This window comes from Ranitomeya variabilis, chromosome 3 (genome assembly GCF_051348905.1).
Source record: "Ranitomeya variabilis isolate aRanVar5 chromosome 3, aRanVar5.hap1, whole genome shotgun sequence".
NCBI lineage: Eukaryota > Metazoa > Chordata > Amphibia > Anura > Dendrobatidae > Ranitomeya > Ranitomeya variabilis.
The window spans coordinates 379380415-379395479 of record NC_135234.1 but is presented as its reverse complement, the minus strand read 5'-3'; the positions used below and the strand labels follow the sequence as shown (position 1 = coordinate 379395479).

Here is a 15065-nt window from a genome sequence, read left to right as displayed (position 1 = left end):
GTGGATATGGGTGTGACTAATTATGAATGGGTGTGGTCAGAGGCGTGGCCTAAAATTTGCCGCGGCGCGCGGAGCCGTGTGTGTGCGAGGTGTATGGAGCGGAGCCGTGTGTGTGCGAGGTGTGCGGAGCGGAGCCGTGTGTGTACGAGGTGTGCGGAGCGGAGCCGTGTGTGTGCGAGGTGCATGGAGCGGAGCCGTGTGTGTGTGCGAGGTGTATGGAGCGGAGCCGTGTGTGTGCGAGGTGTATGGAGCGGAGCAGTGTGTGTGCGAGGTGTATGGAGCGGAGCCGTGTGTGTGCGAGGTGTGCGGAGCGGAGCCGAGCCGTGTGTGTGCGAGGTGTATGGAGCGGAGCCGTGTGTGTGCGAGGTGTGCGGAGCGGAGCCGTGTGTGTACGAGGTGTGCGGAGCGGAGCCGTGTGTGTGCGAGGTGTGCGGAGCGGAGCCGTGTGTGTGCGAGGTGTATGGAGCGGAGCCGTGTGTGTGTGCGAGGTGTATGGAGCGGAGCCGTGTGTGTGCGAGGTGTATGGAGCGGAGCAGTGTGTGTGCGAGGTGTATGGAGCGGAGCCGTGTGTGTGCGAGGTGTATGGAGCGGAGCCGTGTGTGTGCGAGGTGTATGGAGCGGAGCCGTGTGTGTGCGAGGTGTATGGAGCGGAGCCGTGTGTGTGCGAGGTGTATGGAGCGGAGCCGTGTGTGTGCGAGGTGTATGGAGCGGAGCCGTGTGTGTACGAGGTGTATGGAGTGGAGCCGTGTGTGTACGAGGTGTATGGAGCGGAGCCGTGTGTGTACGAGGTGTGCGGAGCGGAGCCGTGTGTGTACGAGGTGTGCGGAGCGGAGCCGTGTGTGTACGAGGTGTACGAGGTGTGCGGAGCGGAGCCGTGTGTGTACGAGGTGTGCGGAGCGGAGCCGTGTGTGTACGAGGTGTGCGGAGCGGAGCCGTGTGTGTACGAGGTGTGCGGAGCGGAGCCTTGTGTGTACGAGTTGTATGGAGCGGAGCCGCGTGTGTATGAGTTGTATGGAGCGGAGCGCTTGTGTACGGAGTGGAGCCGTGTGCAAAGTGTACGGAGCGCAGCCCTTTGTGTAGGAGTAACTATGTATGGACATTGTATGGCCATTATATGGTACGAAGTATCATGGGCGGCCAATATACAGTATGGTGCATCATGTGCGGTCATTATACGGTATGGAGCATCATGTGGGGCCATTATACAGTATGGAGCATCATGCGGGGTCATTATACAGTATGGAGCATCATGTGTGGTCATTATACGGTATGGAGCATCATCTGCAGCCAGTATACAGTATGCAGCATCATGTGCGGTCATTATACAGTATGGAACATCATGTGCGGCCAGTATACAGTATGCAGCATCATGTGCGGTCATTATACAGTATGGAGCATCATGTGCGGTCATTATACAGTATGGAGCATCATGTGCGGGCATTATACAGTATGGAGCATCATGTGCGGGCATTATACAGTATGGAGCATCATGTGTGGCCATTATACAGTATGGAGCACTGTGTGGTCATTATACAGTATGGAGCATCATGTGCGGTCATTATACAGTATGGAGCATCATGTGCGGTCATTATACAGTATGGAGCATCATGTGTGGTCATTATACAGTATGGAGCATCATGTGTGGCCATTATACAGTATGGAGCACTGTGTGGTCATTATACAGTATGGAGCATCATGTGCGGTCATTATACAGTATGGAGCATCATGTGCGGTCATTATACAGTATGGAGCATCATGTGTGGTCATTATACAGTATGGAGCATCATGTGTGTCCATTATACAGTATGGAGCACTGTGTGGCCATAGTTTTTTTGTTTATAATTATTGTATATGAAACAGTGTGATCAGCAGTGCTAAATGGGTGTAGTTGGGACGTGGATATGGGTGTGGCTAATTATGAATGGGTGTGGTCAGAGGCGTGGCCTAAAATTTGCCGCGGCGCGCATTGCGCGCCGCAAACTTTGTCCCTCTTTCCCGTCTTCAAAAGTTGGGAGGTATGCGTAGAGACTATGAGTACGGCATGTACTGCCACCCCGTATCCTCATATGTCTGGCCGGCAGGACCCTAAGCCCTAACAGAAGAGTGTTTAGGTTATCTGAACAATGCTCCTGGCCCCTGTCTCCTACCCACTCGCCCACCAGAGCCTGTTGGGTTTAGGGGGAAGAACATTCCACATTCCCAAGAGGCTCGGATGTTCGATGAAAGTCTGGATGGAGAGGTACATCTCCCTTTCTTCTCTCTCTGTCAGGAGCTCAGAGGTGTCAGGGGAGAAGATCTGGACAAGAAGGAAGATGAAGAAGAAAAGAAGGATGAAGATAATGATAAAGATTGAGGAAGATGACAGAAGAAGATGGATGAGTGTTACTGACCTCCTATCTCCCTAGTAATTTGTAGTTAGAGGGTTTGTTGTTAGAGGGGCCTTCTTTTATTCAGTCTCTCTATACAGGGGCCTTCTTTTTAGATATAGGCGGTTTTTCATCTATAGGGGGCTTGTTTCCCCCTGCATTCTGGATTACCCTTCGTTCTAGGTTACCTGACAGGCAGTCCGGGCCTCCGTGCCACCCTCCCCTGTCTCCGGGGCCTCAGTTATAAATTGAGGCCCCGGCTTCAGCGCGACCTAAATTCAGCATTTTTTTCAATTTGTCTCCTTCACTTTCGGCTCTCTACCATTCCCAGAGTTTTCGCTGAAACTGTGACAGTAGTTTTTTGTACGTTCTACGGATCACACATTCAGTGCTCTTCCCGTGCCTCTCAAACGTTCTCATCAGTCCTCTACCCGTCATTCTTGTTTCCCCTCCTTTTCGTCTGACTCTGACTCATTCTCTGTAGCATTCTTTCATCAGGTTTCCTGGTCTGGGCGTAGTGCATCTATCCGGCTAAAGCCGCCCCCTCCTGCCTTTTCGGAACACGGACTCATGCGTATAGAGGTCCTCCAGCCTCCAGGTAAACGATTACTCACCGGATCCAGACGGCAATTGGAGGCTTACCGGGTCAGAGCAGTGTGCCTTCTCCTGGGTTTAAGACACACTCTACCGGGGCAGTGGCACCTCCTGGCAGTACTCATAGGACCTCCACCCTGCAGCTCTACAGAACGATAATCGGTCCTCCATCCACATGTTCGCACATTATTCAGGGTCCTGTGTCCCCCAATGAAGCGATAGAGAAAACAGGATTTTTTGGTTACTGTAAAATCTGTTTCTTGGAGCCTTTATTGGGAAACACAGTGCCCTCCCAAGTTTAACAGCTGTTTACTGTATTATATTGTTACAGTTTGTGTTTGTTTTGTTTTCTTTCTCTTTTATTTGTTCCTTCTCCTACTGCTTTCTCACTAACTGAATATTCTTGTGCCGGTCATTGAGGTGTACACTGCAGAGAAGCTAACTTTTTTTGGGCATAGTGTCAGCCTCCTAGTGAGAGCAGCATACACCCCATGGCTTCCTGTGTCCCCAAATGAAGGCTCCGAGAAACAGATTTTACAGTGAGTAACCAAAAAATACTTCCTCGTACTTCCTCCGTTAAGCCCCGCCCACTGCTGCACCTCTTCCATTCAGCTCCGCCTACGTCGGCATGCGTCCTGCTGTACCTATCTTTAACATTGCGTACGTAGGCCATGCGAATGTATGCTTCCGAATGCATCGTTATGATGCTGCACCGAACTGCATCGAACGCAACATGTTGCATTTTGTTGCGGTAAGCGCATCGTCATAACGACGGATGCGGAGGCATCCACGTACATTCGCATGGCCTGCGTACCCAATGTTAAAGATAGGTACAGCAGGACGCATGCCGACGTAGGTGGAGCTGAATGGAAGAGGTGCGGCAGTGGGCGGGGCTTAACGGAGGAACTACGAGGAAGTATGCAGCTCTGCCCAACGCAAATATGAAACCAGCCTTAGTCTGTATATGAGCAATAAGTTTGCCTTTACTGTGATTTGTGAGAAATAGAGCGATTGTGGGAATATCTCTTTTATATGCTTATTATGGCAGGCTTGGATGCCTTTTATTAGGTTCTGAGCTGCCATGGCATCACATGGGCATTGTTATATAGCAGCTGACAGTAATTGCTTATGGTATGGACACAGTTGTAAATGTGGGGGAAGGTTACAGGGATTTATATGATAACAAAGCATTGTCTACATTATTATTTGTCAAATGTTGCATCTGATGAATATAGTATATAGCTAATGGTAAAGAAAGATAATTTGCTTCTCAGCAGGAGGGATCTGATAGTGGATACCATCTTGTAGGTCAGAGTCTGACTTCCTTTGTACACATAAAATTATCTTCTGGACTTGTAATCAGCCTGGAGCTCACGTGACAACTGCCCAATGCCCATAATGTAAGCGGGTGATGAAAATGTATGTATGCAACTTACACAGATATAATAGTAACTTCTTCTATGCAAGAAAAATGCTGACGTCCTACTTTAACCATTTCCATTCTATATTATACTGTCACTTGCCTTTCCTTTTCATTGTTGCATAAGAAGGTCCCATACTCTGAGCTGTAGACGTGGGTTGCAAGTGCGCACAAAAGTTTTTCATTAAACTCCATTGCCATAGGAAATTGTCGTGTGAGTTGCCAGCAACAGTCCAAAAAAAGGAGAAAGTTTGGTGATTCTTGCTGAAAATGGCCCTGTGCCCAGCCGGATCGAGCACAGCGTAGCTGAAAAGGATGGCCAGCCTGTGAAGGCAGGGAGTGAAACTGAGCAATAGGCAAATTTCATAGTCAATGAGCACTGTGTATTGTGTTCGTAGGTCACCTACCTGCAGCCATTCACGCTCAATTAGATCCTGGAAGCCAACCATTGTCCGGCAGTCAGGGGACAAAATAAGTTGTGCCAGGGATGTCACCAGCAGGGTATTGTTAGCCCCTTCATCCCCATGTACAAGGACACAAGTACCTTCCCTGCAAATAAAGATGGATTTCTGAGTTCCAGTGGCCCATTACTTTGGAACTATATGGTGGATAATACGTGAAAAAGGAGTGACATGTTATCAGGACGTATATAAAATTATTTTTAGTGACCGCTCTCTTCTCTCAACACATAGTTCATGCTGGAATTTTCACAAACCTCTCGATGCACTCAGCAGCTAGGCCTGCCGTACCCAGAGCTTCTTTGATATGGGACAGCCATTGTGAAACTTGCAACTTGCTGAGCCAATGGTTCCTTCCCAGATAGGTCTGGTAGCAGGTATCAACCAAGCGTGTCAAGCTGCTTTGTAGGGCTTGTCCCCTAAAGACATAAGAATTAGTAAGAATCCCTAAGAAAAGCATTGCATTACTGCCGCTCCTACACACACCTTTCTAATGGACGATGGAGAACACTCCATTTCAGATATCTGCCCTTATTTTCTGTGCCACCGCCTGCACTTCTTGCTTGTTTAGCTTCCTGTTCTGTACGAATGTCGATAATAAATCCTCGTGATTGGCCCATTAATGCCGCATTGAGCAACATCTCATCATCTTCACAACAGTGATGGTTTGGACCAACAAGAGGCTGAGCAGATCGCAGCAAAACCTGAGACAAATGGAGGGTGCACTTAATAAAAATTATGTAGTATCGGAGATGCATGGTCAAAACAAATATTTAAATGATGACTGTAAAGAAATCAATAGTACAAACATACTGTATATAAGAAGCATTGTAATGAATATTATCAGAGAAAACGTTTCTTCACTTATGGGAAACTTAACTTCTTTTGCCACTGAGGGATCAGGTAACGTGTTGCTAACTTTAGTCTACGAAATGCAAAGATGGAAGCAGCGTGACAGCCAGAAAGACAAAGACAGTGCTGCTGCTTTTATCTCACTCCATTGCTAGATTCACAGATACACTACTCAATATTACTGTTTAATGTCATCTACAGTATGCTGATCCTTAGAGTGCACTACAAATACTGTAGATAGAGTAATATGACCTCCTCATGTCTCTGTGTATGGTAGACATCATAGCAACTAGCGTCCATGCATTAGCTCATTCATAACTACAAATTCCGTTGTTAGATTCACAGATACACTACTCAATACTACTGCATAATGTCATACACACGTGGTCAAAATTGTTGGTACCCCTCGTTTAATTACTGAAAAACCCACAAACCCACAATGGTCACAGAAATAACTTGAATCTGACAAAAGTAATAAATAAAAGATCTATGAAAATGAACAAATGAAAGTCAGACATTGCTTTTCAACTATGTTTCCACAGATTTTTTATAAAAATAAAATGTATGAAATAGGCCTGGACAGAAATGGTGGTACCACTGAAAATAATGTGACAAAAGGGATATTTTAAATCAAGGTGTGTCCACTAATTAGCATCACAGGTGTCTATAATCTTGGAAACAGTGAGTGGGCCTGTATATAAAGCTACAGATACTCACTATGCTGTTTGGTGACATAGTGTGTATCACATTCAACATGGACCAGAGGAAGGGAAGAAAAGAGTTGTCTCAGGAGATTAGAAAGAAAATTATAGACAAACATGTTTAAGGAAAACTTTATAAGACCATCTCCAAGCAGCTTGATATTCATGTGACTACAGTGGCGCATGTTATTCATAAATTTAAGATTCATGGGACTTCATGGACGTGGCCACAGGAGGAAAATTGATGACAAATCAAAGAGACGGATAATACGAATGGTAACAAAAGAGCCGAGAAAAACTTCTAAACAGATTAAAGGTGAACTTCAAGCTCAAGGAACATCAGTGTCAGATCGCACCATTTATCGTTGTATGAGCCAAAGTGGACATCATGGGAGATGACCAAGGAGGACACCATTGTTGAAAAAAAAAATCATTAAAAAGCCAGACTGGAATTTGCCAAACTACATGTTGACAAGCAACAAAGCTTCTGGGAGAATGTTCTGTGGACAGATGAGACAAAAATGGAACTGTTTGGCAAGGCACATCAGCTCTATGTTCAGAGACGGAAAAATGAAGCATATCAAGAAAAGAACACTGTCCCTACTGTGAAACATGGAGGAGGTTCTGTTATGTTCTGGGGCTAATTTGCTGCACCTGGCACAGGGTGTCTAGAATCTATGCAGCGTACAATGACATCTCAAGACTATCAAGGGATTCTAGAGAAATGTGCTGCCCAGTGTCAGAAAGCTTGGTCTCAGTCGCAGGCCATGGGTCTTGCAACAGGTTAATGACCCAAAACACACAGCTAAAAACACCCAAGAATGGCTAAGAGGAAAACATTGGCAGTGGCCATCTATGAACCCTGACCTAAATCCTGTTGAGCATCTTTGGAAAGAGCTGAAACATGCCATCTGTAAAAGGCAACCTTCAAACATGAGACAACTGGAGCAGTTAGCTTTTGAGGAGTGGGTCAAAATACCTGTCGGGAGGTGCAGAAGTCTCATTGACAGTTACAGAAATCGTTTGATTGCAGTGATTGCCTCCAAAGGTTGTGCATCAAAATATTAAGTTAAGGGTACCATCATTTCTGTCCAGGCCTATTTCAGAGTTTTATTTTTATAAAAATCCTGTGGAAGCATGGTTGAAAAGCAATGTCTGACTTTCATTTGTTCATTTTCATAGATTTTTTATTTATTATTACTTTTGTCAGATTCAAGTTATTTCTGTGACCATTGTGGGTTTTTCTGTCATTAATCGAGGGGTACCAACAATTTTGACCACATGTGTATGTGCTGATTCTTAAAGGAGAAGGACCTCCTCATGTCTCTGTGTATTGTGTATGGTAGACATCATAGCCACAAGTGTCCATACGCTAGCTCATTCTCAACTGCAAATTAAAGATAGCAAATGTGAAGGGGAAAATTGCAGGATCCATAGCATGTAATGGCCAGAAATATTGCTTTTCTTTGTTGGTGTAGTGCTATGGCCAGCACCCTTACATGGTGTCCCATTCTCTCTCAAAGCAGGGACGCTAGCTTACTCAGCACCCCAGCTACTTGGCGTAGGTCCCTAGCGTGCTTCCTGCTGTGTGCGTACTGCAGTTCCTGGCAGCATGCCTATTACGCACATGCAGGGCTGCCACTAGGAAGTTCGGGGCCCCATACTGGCAAAATGTTCGGGGCTCTCTTGAGACTCTACCCAGGTTGCACCCCAGCCCCGCCTCCACCCCTCGAACTGTCCACAGTCAAAAGATTTTTTAAGCTGCTACCATGACAATGTAGACTCTTTTGGCCGGGGCCTACTCTACTCTATCCTATTAATCATTTTTAAAAATATCCAATACAATTTAGGTATATTTTTATTTATTTTTCAATTTTTAAAATGACCAATAATATCACATACAGGGGACAAATACCACCGCACCATATTACCACCACATAGTGACCTATAATACCATATACAAGGAACAAATGCCACCACATCATATCCAGACCACATATTACTACCACAGTGACCGAATAATATCACATACAAGGGACAAATACCACCACACCATGTCCAGACCATACATTACCACCACATGATGACTAATAATACCACATACAAGGAACAAATACCACCACACCATGACCAGACACCATATTACCACCACATAGTGACCTATAATACCATATACAAGGAACAAATGCCACCACATCATATCCAGACCACATATTACTACCACAGTGACCGAATAATATCACATACAAGGGACAAATACCACCACACCATGTCCAGACCATACATTACCACCACATGATGACTAATAATACCACATACAAGGAACAAATACAGCCACACCATGGCCAGACAACATATTACCACTACATAGTGACTCAATACTAAAATACTGAACAGTAAAAAAAAAACCACAATACTAATATCACCATAAGTGCTATTATACACAGGAGATCTGTACTTACTATGCGGTGTCTGTGTACAAGTAATATAGAGATCACCGGTGACATTATACACAGGAGCTCTGTATATAGTGTATAGTGTAAAGGTAATACAGTGATCACTGGTGACATTGTACACAGGACCGCTGTATATAGTATACAATGTATAGTGTGAGTGTACAGGTAACACACTGACTCAAGAGTGACGTCTCTAGGTGAAGTCCTTCATCTTTGCTTTTCATCTTCATCCAGCAAAGACCGCCATCACTTCTTCCTGCCAGGTCTCATCTCTGCAGGAAATAGCACAGTTATCTAGAGCACCGCTTGCAGAACACATTACTTATTTTTTCCCCCAATTCTAAACTACAACAGATAAAGAAAAAAAGGTGACAGTGTTGCGCTGCACAGTAACAGGACGCCTCCCCCATTTAAAACAGTATCCTCAAAAAATAAAATAAATACATCACTGCAGTAATAATATCCCCCATCCTGGCCCCCGTGTGTCTCATTCCTGGCTCCAGCCATATGTTCTCCCATCCTGTCTCTATATGATCTCCCATCCTGCCCCATCTGTCCCATGATCCTGTCCCATCTGTCCCATGATCCTGCCCCATCTGTCCCTTGATCCTGCCCCATCTGTCTCCATCATATCCATCCTGCCCCATGATTCTTCAGCATCTGTCTCCATCCAGCCCCATGATCCTGCACCATGTGTGTCCATACTGTCCCATGATCCTGCCCCATCTGTTTCCATCCTGCCTCATCTGTCTCCATCCTGCCCCATACTCTGGCCCCATCTGTCTCCATCCTGCACCATGTCTCCATCCTGCCCCCTGTGTCTCCATCCAGCCCCCTGTGTCTCCCATCCTGCCCCCTGTCTCCATTCTGCCCCTTGTCTCCATTCTGCCCCCATGTCATCCATCCTGGCTCGGTGTCTCCCATCCTGCTCCGTCTCCATTCTGTCCCTTGTCTACATTCTGCCTCGTGTCTCCCATCCTGCCCCCTGTCTACATTCAGCCCTGTGTCTCCCATTATGCCCCTTGCCTCCATTCTGCCTCTTGTCTAGATTCTGCCCCTTGTCTCCATTCTGCCCCCGTGTCTCTCATCCTGCTCCTGTGTCTCCCATCCTGCCTATCTCCATTCTGCCCCTTGTCTACATTCTGCCCGTGTCTCCCATCTTGTCCCCGTGTCTCCCATTCTGCCCCCTTGTCTCCATTCTGCCCCTTGTCTCCATTATGCCCCTTGTCTCCATTCTGCCCTCAGTGTCTCCATTCTGCCCCTATGTCTCCCATCCTACCCCCTGTCTTCATTCTGCGCCTTGTATACATTCTGCTCCTGTGTCTCCCATCCTGCACCCTGTCTTCATTCTGTCCCTTGTCTACTTTCTGCCCCGTGTCTCCCATCCTGCCCCCTGTCTACATTCAGCCCCGTGTCTCCCATTATGCCCCTTGCCTCCATTCTGCCTCTTGTCTAGATTCTGCCCCTTGTCTCCATTCTGCCCCCGTGTCTCTCATCCTGCTCCTGTGTCTCCCATCCTGCCTATCTCCATTCTGCCCCTTGTCTACATTCTGCCCGTGTCTCCCATCTTGTCCCCGTGTCTCCCATTCTGCCCCCTTGTCTCCATTCTGCCCCCTTGTCTCCATTATGCCCCTTGTCTCCATTCTGCCCTCAGTGTCTCCAATCTGCCCCTGTGTCTCCCATCCTACCCCCTGTCTTCATTCTGCGCCTTGTATACATTCTGCTCCTGTGTCTCCCATCCTGCACCCTGTCTTCATTCTGTCCCTTGTCTACATTCTGCCCCGTGTCTCCCATCCTGCCCCCTGTCTACATTCAGCCCCGTGTCTCCCATTATGCCCCTTGCCTCCATTCTGCCTCTTGTCTAGATTCTGCCCCTTGTCTCCATTCTGCCCCCGTGTCTCTCATCCTGCTCCTGTGTCTCCCATCCTGCCTATCTCCATTCTGCCCCTTGTCTACATTCTGCCCGTGTCTCCCATCTTGTCCCCGTGTCTCCCATCCTGCCCCCTTGTCTCCATTCTGCCCCCTTGTCTCCATTATGCCCCTTGTCTCCATTCTGCCCTCAGTGTCTCCATTCTGCCCCTGTGTCTCCCATCCTACCCCCTGTCTTCATTCTGCGCCTTGTATACATTCTGCTCCTGTGTCTCCCATCCTGCACCCTGTCTTCATTCTGTCCCTTGTCTACTTTCTGCCCCGTGTCTCCCATCCTGCCCCCTGTCTACATTCAGCCCCGTGTCTCCCATTATGCCCCTTGCCTCCATTCTGCCTCTTGTCTAGATTCTGCCCCTTGTCTCCATTCTGCCCCCGTGTCTCTCATCCTGCTCCTGTGTCTCCCATCCTGCCTATCTCCATTCTGCCCCTTGTCTACATTCTGCCCGTGTCTCCCATCTTGTCCCCGTGTCTCCCATCCTGCCCCCTTGTCTCCATTCTGCCCCCTTGTCTCCATTATGCCCCTTGTCTCCATTCTGCCCTCAGTGTCTCCATTCTGCCCCTGTGTCTCCCATCCTACCCCCTGTCTTCATTCTGCGCCTTGTATACATTCTGCTCCTGTGTCTCCCATCCTGCACCCTGTCTTCATTCTGCCCCTTGTCCACATTCTGCCCCATGTCTCCCATACTGCCCCCTGTCTACATTCTGCCCCTGTGTCTCCCATCCTGCCCCCGTGTCTCCATTCTGCCCCTTGTCTCCATTCTGCCCCCCATGTCACCCATCCTGGCCCGTTGTCTCCCATCCTGCCCCATCTCCATTCTGCCCCTTGTCTACATTCTTCCCCGTGTCTCCCATCCTGCCTCCTGTCTACGTTCAGCCCCGTGTCTCCCACTCTGCCCCTTGTCTAGATTCTGCCCCTTGTCTCCATTCTGCCCCGTGTCTCTCATCCTGCCCCCGTGTCTCCCATCCGGCCCCATCTCCATTCTGCCCCTTGTCTACATTCTGCCCCCATGTCTCCCATCTTGTCCCCGTGTCTCCCATCCTGCCCCCTTGTCTCCATTCTGCCCCTTGTCTACATTCTGCCCCCTTGTCTACATTCTGCCCCTTGTCTCCATTCTGCCCCTTGTCTCCATTCTGCCCCCTTGTCTAAATTCTGCCTCCCGTGTCTCCATTCTGCCTCCGTGTCTCTCATCCTCTCCCCTGTCTCCATTCTGCCCCTTGTCTCCATTCTGCCCCATTGTCTACATTCTGCCCCTGTGTCTCCATCTCGACCCGTGTCTCTATTCTGCCCCAGTGTCTCCAATCTTGCCTCCTGTCTCCATTCTGCTCCATGTCTCCATTCTGCCCCTGTTTCTCCCATCCTGCCCCCTTGTCTCCATTCTGCCCCGGGCAGGATGGAGACACATGGTCCATGTGTCTCCATCATGCCGGTAAAACATTGCGGCTTGCTGCTTTTAATTAAAAAAAAAAAACAAAAACCTTTCTTCTTACCTGGCCACGCTCCTGCGACGATCATGATCCCTAAAGGCATTTCAAGCGTGCACTCGCCGGCGAATGACAATGATGTCATACACCGGCGTCGTGCGCACTGACGTCATCTGCCAGCCTCTGATTGGCTGTCGGCTTTAACATTTGCCGTGCGGGCCCGCACGGCAATAGAGTAGCTGAACCTGTGTCTCAGATGCAGGTTCAGTTACTGCACCGGCAGAAGCCTGCCGCTGGGGCCCGATCAGCAGAAGAGATGGGGCCCGATGCGGGCTCCCTCTTCTAATCGGGCCCCATACGCTAATCAGGGTCAAGGCAGTAATGCCCTGATGGCAGCCCTGCACCCATGTGTTCACTCCCTTGCTCTTAAAGGAGCAGCGCGAATATAGTAAACGATCTCAGCTTGTTGCTGAGGGACATTTCGTATAATGTGTTCACCTGCAAGATAGTTCCCAGGCAATTGGTGGTAGTCATCATCTATAAAAGACTCCCTCCCCCTTAGGGAGTTGCCAAATAATGAGTTTAGTTATTAAGTAGACCAAACCAAAAAACATAAAGTAGAGCAGCACAGCCCTTGTGTCCAAGAGACGTCAGATATGTACTAATAACGGAATAATTGGTAATCCGATGGTTACACGGAGGTGCTCGCGTGATATGAAGAGTAAACTCATGTAAAAGTAATAGAACAAACGCGGCAGCACTCACCGGTCCTCAAGTCAAAGTTTCCTTTATTGAAGCATATGGAGAAACATCTTCACGGCTCGGGGGAGTGAAACGGTAACAGGAGTGTGCAGGGTGAGACAAGTTAGTTATTAAGTAGTTGGTATTCTACCAGTGCAGTTTGTGAAGTCCCCTGGTCCCGCTGCAGCCAGTGTCCTGAACCCGAATCCCTGGCCCCAATACAGCCAGTGTCCTGAGCTTTGTCGCCTGGTCCCAGTGCCGCCAGTCCTCTTCTCGAAGTTCCCTGGTCTCGGTGTGGACAGTCCTGAATCCGAAGTCCTCTGGTCCCGGTGCAGTCAGCGCATGAACTTTGTCCCCTGGCCCTGGAGTGACCAGTACTGAATCAGAAGTTCCCTGGTCCCAGTGCGGCCAGTGCCTGGACATTGTCCCCCAGTCCGTTTGTGGCCATTCCCTGATCCAATATCATAGACCGGTGTGTCAAGCATAGCCCTCATCAGTGTCAGCTCAGCAGATGCAGTAAGGAGCTCCAGTGAACACCTCGTAGCCACTTAGCTACTCCCCTTCCTAGGCAGGCACAGTCCTGTGGTACAATGGGTCCACAAATCCACGTTCGCCACCATTGGGTGTAACAGTTGGTAGTAAAATATTCTGTCTTCTGGACCAGAGATCAGCAATTTCTTGCCGCTGTGAAACTATAACCTCCAACATTTCTTGACAGCTGCCAGACAGTCTATTACTGTCAGGGAATGCTGGGAGATGTAGTTTTACAACAGCTGGAATACTGTCAATTGTTGAACCCAACATTAGGACCCCTATACATATTAGACTAATGTCATCTGAACACATTGATATCACTGGGCTTGGCCAACAGTCTAATTTGTATGGTTGGGCCCCCTGACTTATCGTAACAGATATCAGGGTATATAAAGATCCGGCATGTCAGATTTCGTCATGCCATAACTTTGGGTCTGACAGAGGCTCTCTGGTAGAGAACATAGCAATTGGCAGAGCGAGCGCTCCTGTATATTTATATATTGGGAGAGATAGTTGCCAACCAAACCACCATTCAGCCAACATCTTTCCATTGTGTATGTGGCTCCTTAGATGTAATGGATGCTCCCTTGTGAGAGCCGCAAACCTGAAAGTGGAAGGATCTTTGGATCACTAGCTCTTCATTTTCCACAATCAACTAAGAACATCATACTTATTTCAAATTGCATAGAAAAACTACCTAAAATAACATGTAAATAGATTAATCTTTTCCTTGGAAGCGTTAAAAGGGTTTTCAGTTACATAATGCTCATGTCCTGTCCTTTTGATAGGAAATCAATGTTGGATAGGCGAGGCCAGTGCTCATAAACCCTAGAGATAAGCTGTTTAAAGGGTCAAGTGCAGTGGCCTTTTTATTGTTTACATTGCTTCTTTCTCCAGAATGCCATACATTAGGTAGCAGATGTGCGAGTAATGGATATTTGCAATATCCATTGCTGGACTGAAATGGCAGACATACCCAACTTTGCAATATGCTTGTTTGACTCTTTTTAAATTGGTTATACTACATTCTTTTTTTCTGCCGGAATAGTGTACTGTTTCTGAAAATTCTCTATTGTCCTTATAGTTGCCACCAAGTGTCAATATATAAGGAATTTACATCAATTTATAATATCAAATTCATGTATTATTGAATTTAAAAATGAACAGATTATAGTGCTAGTCTTATAGGTGTGCCCTATTCCACAAACCATATACAGTGGCTGGTAAAAGTTAGGGCACCCTTGTAGATTTTTGTGCTCAGATCTTTTTGACCAAGGTTTCAGACCTTAATTTGCCTGTTAGGGTTATGACTTGTTCACTATCATCTTTAGGAAAGGCCAGGTGATGCAAAGCTGGAGAAGGCTACAAGAAGGTAGCAAAGCATTTTCAAGTTGCCCTTGCCTCAGTTTGAAATGTAATTAACAAAAATTAACAAATGGCAGTTAACAGGAACAATGGAGGTCGAGATAAAGTCTGGAAGACCAAGCAACATTTCAGCGAGAGTTGCTCATAGGCTTGCTAGAGAGGCAAATCAGAATCCCCACTTGACTTCAAAAGACCTTCAGAAAGATTGAACAAACTCTGGAGTTGTG

General features: G+C 47.4%; 1 protein-coding gene across 2 annotated transcripts in view; it reads right to left on the bottom strand.

Annotated features, from left to right (window-relative positions):
- Positions 1-15065, bottom strand: part of LOC143816063 (myotubularin-related protein 9-like) — a 53328-nt gene that overhangs the window by 15060 nt on the left and 23203 nt on the right. For both annotated transcript variants that reach the window (XM_077296016.1, XM_077296014.1), the window contains exons 5-8: positions 5325-5542; positions 5096-5257; positions 4788-4929; positions 4484-4704 (exon numbers count right to left, since the gene is read on the bottom strand). In XM_077296016.1, coding sequence (XP_077152131.1) covers positions 4484-4704; positions 4788-4929; positions 5096-5257; positions 5325-5542 — 743 coding nt within the window. The remainder of the gene's footprint in view (positions 1-4483; positions 4705-4787; positions 4930-5095; positions 5258-5324; positions 5543-15065) is intronic.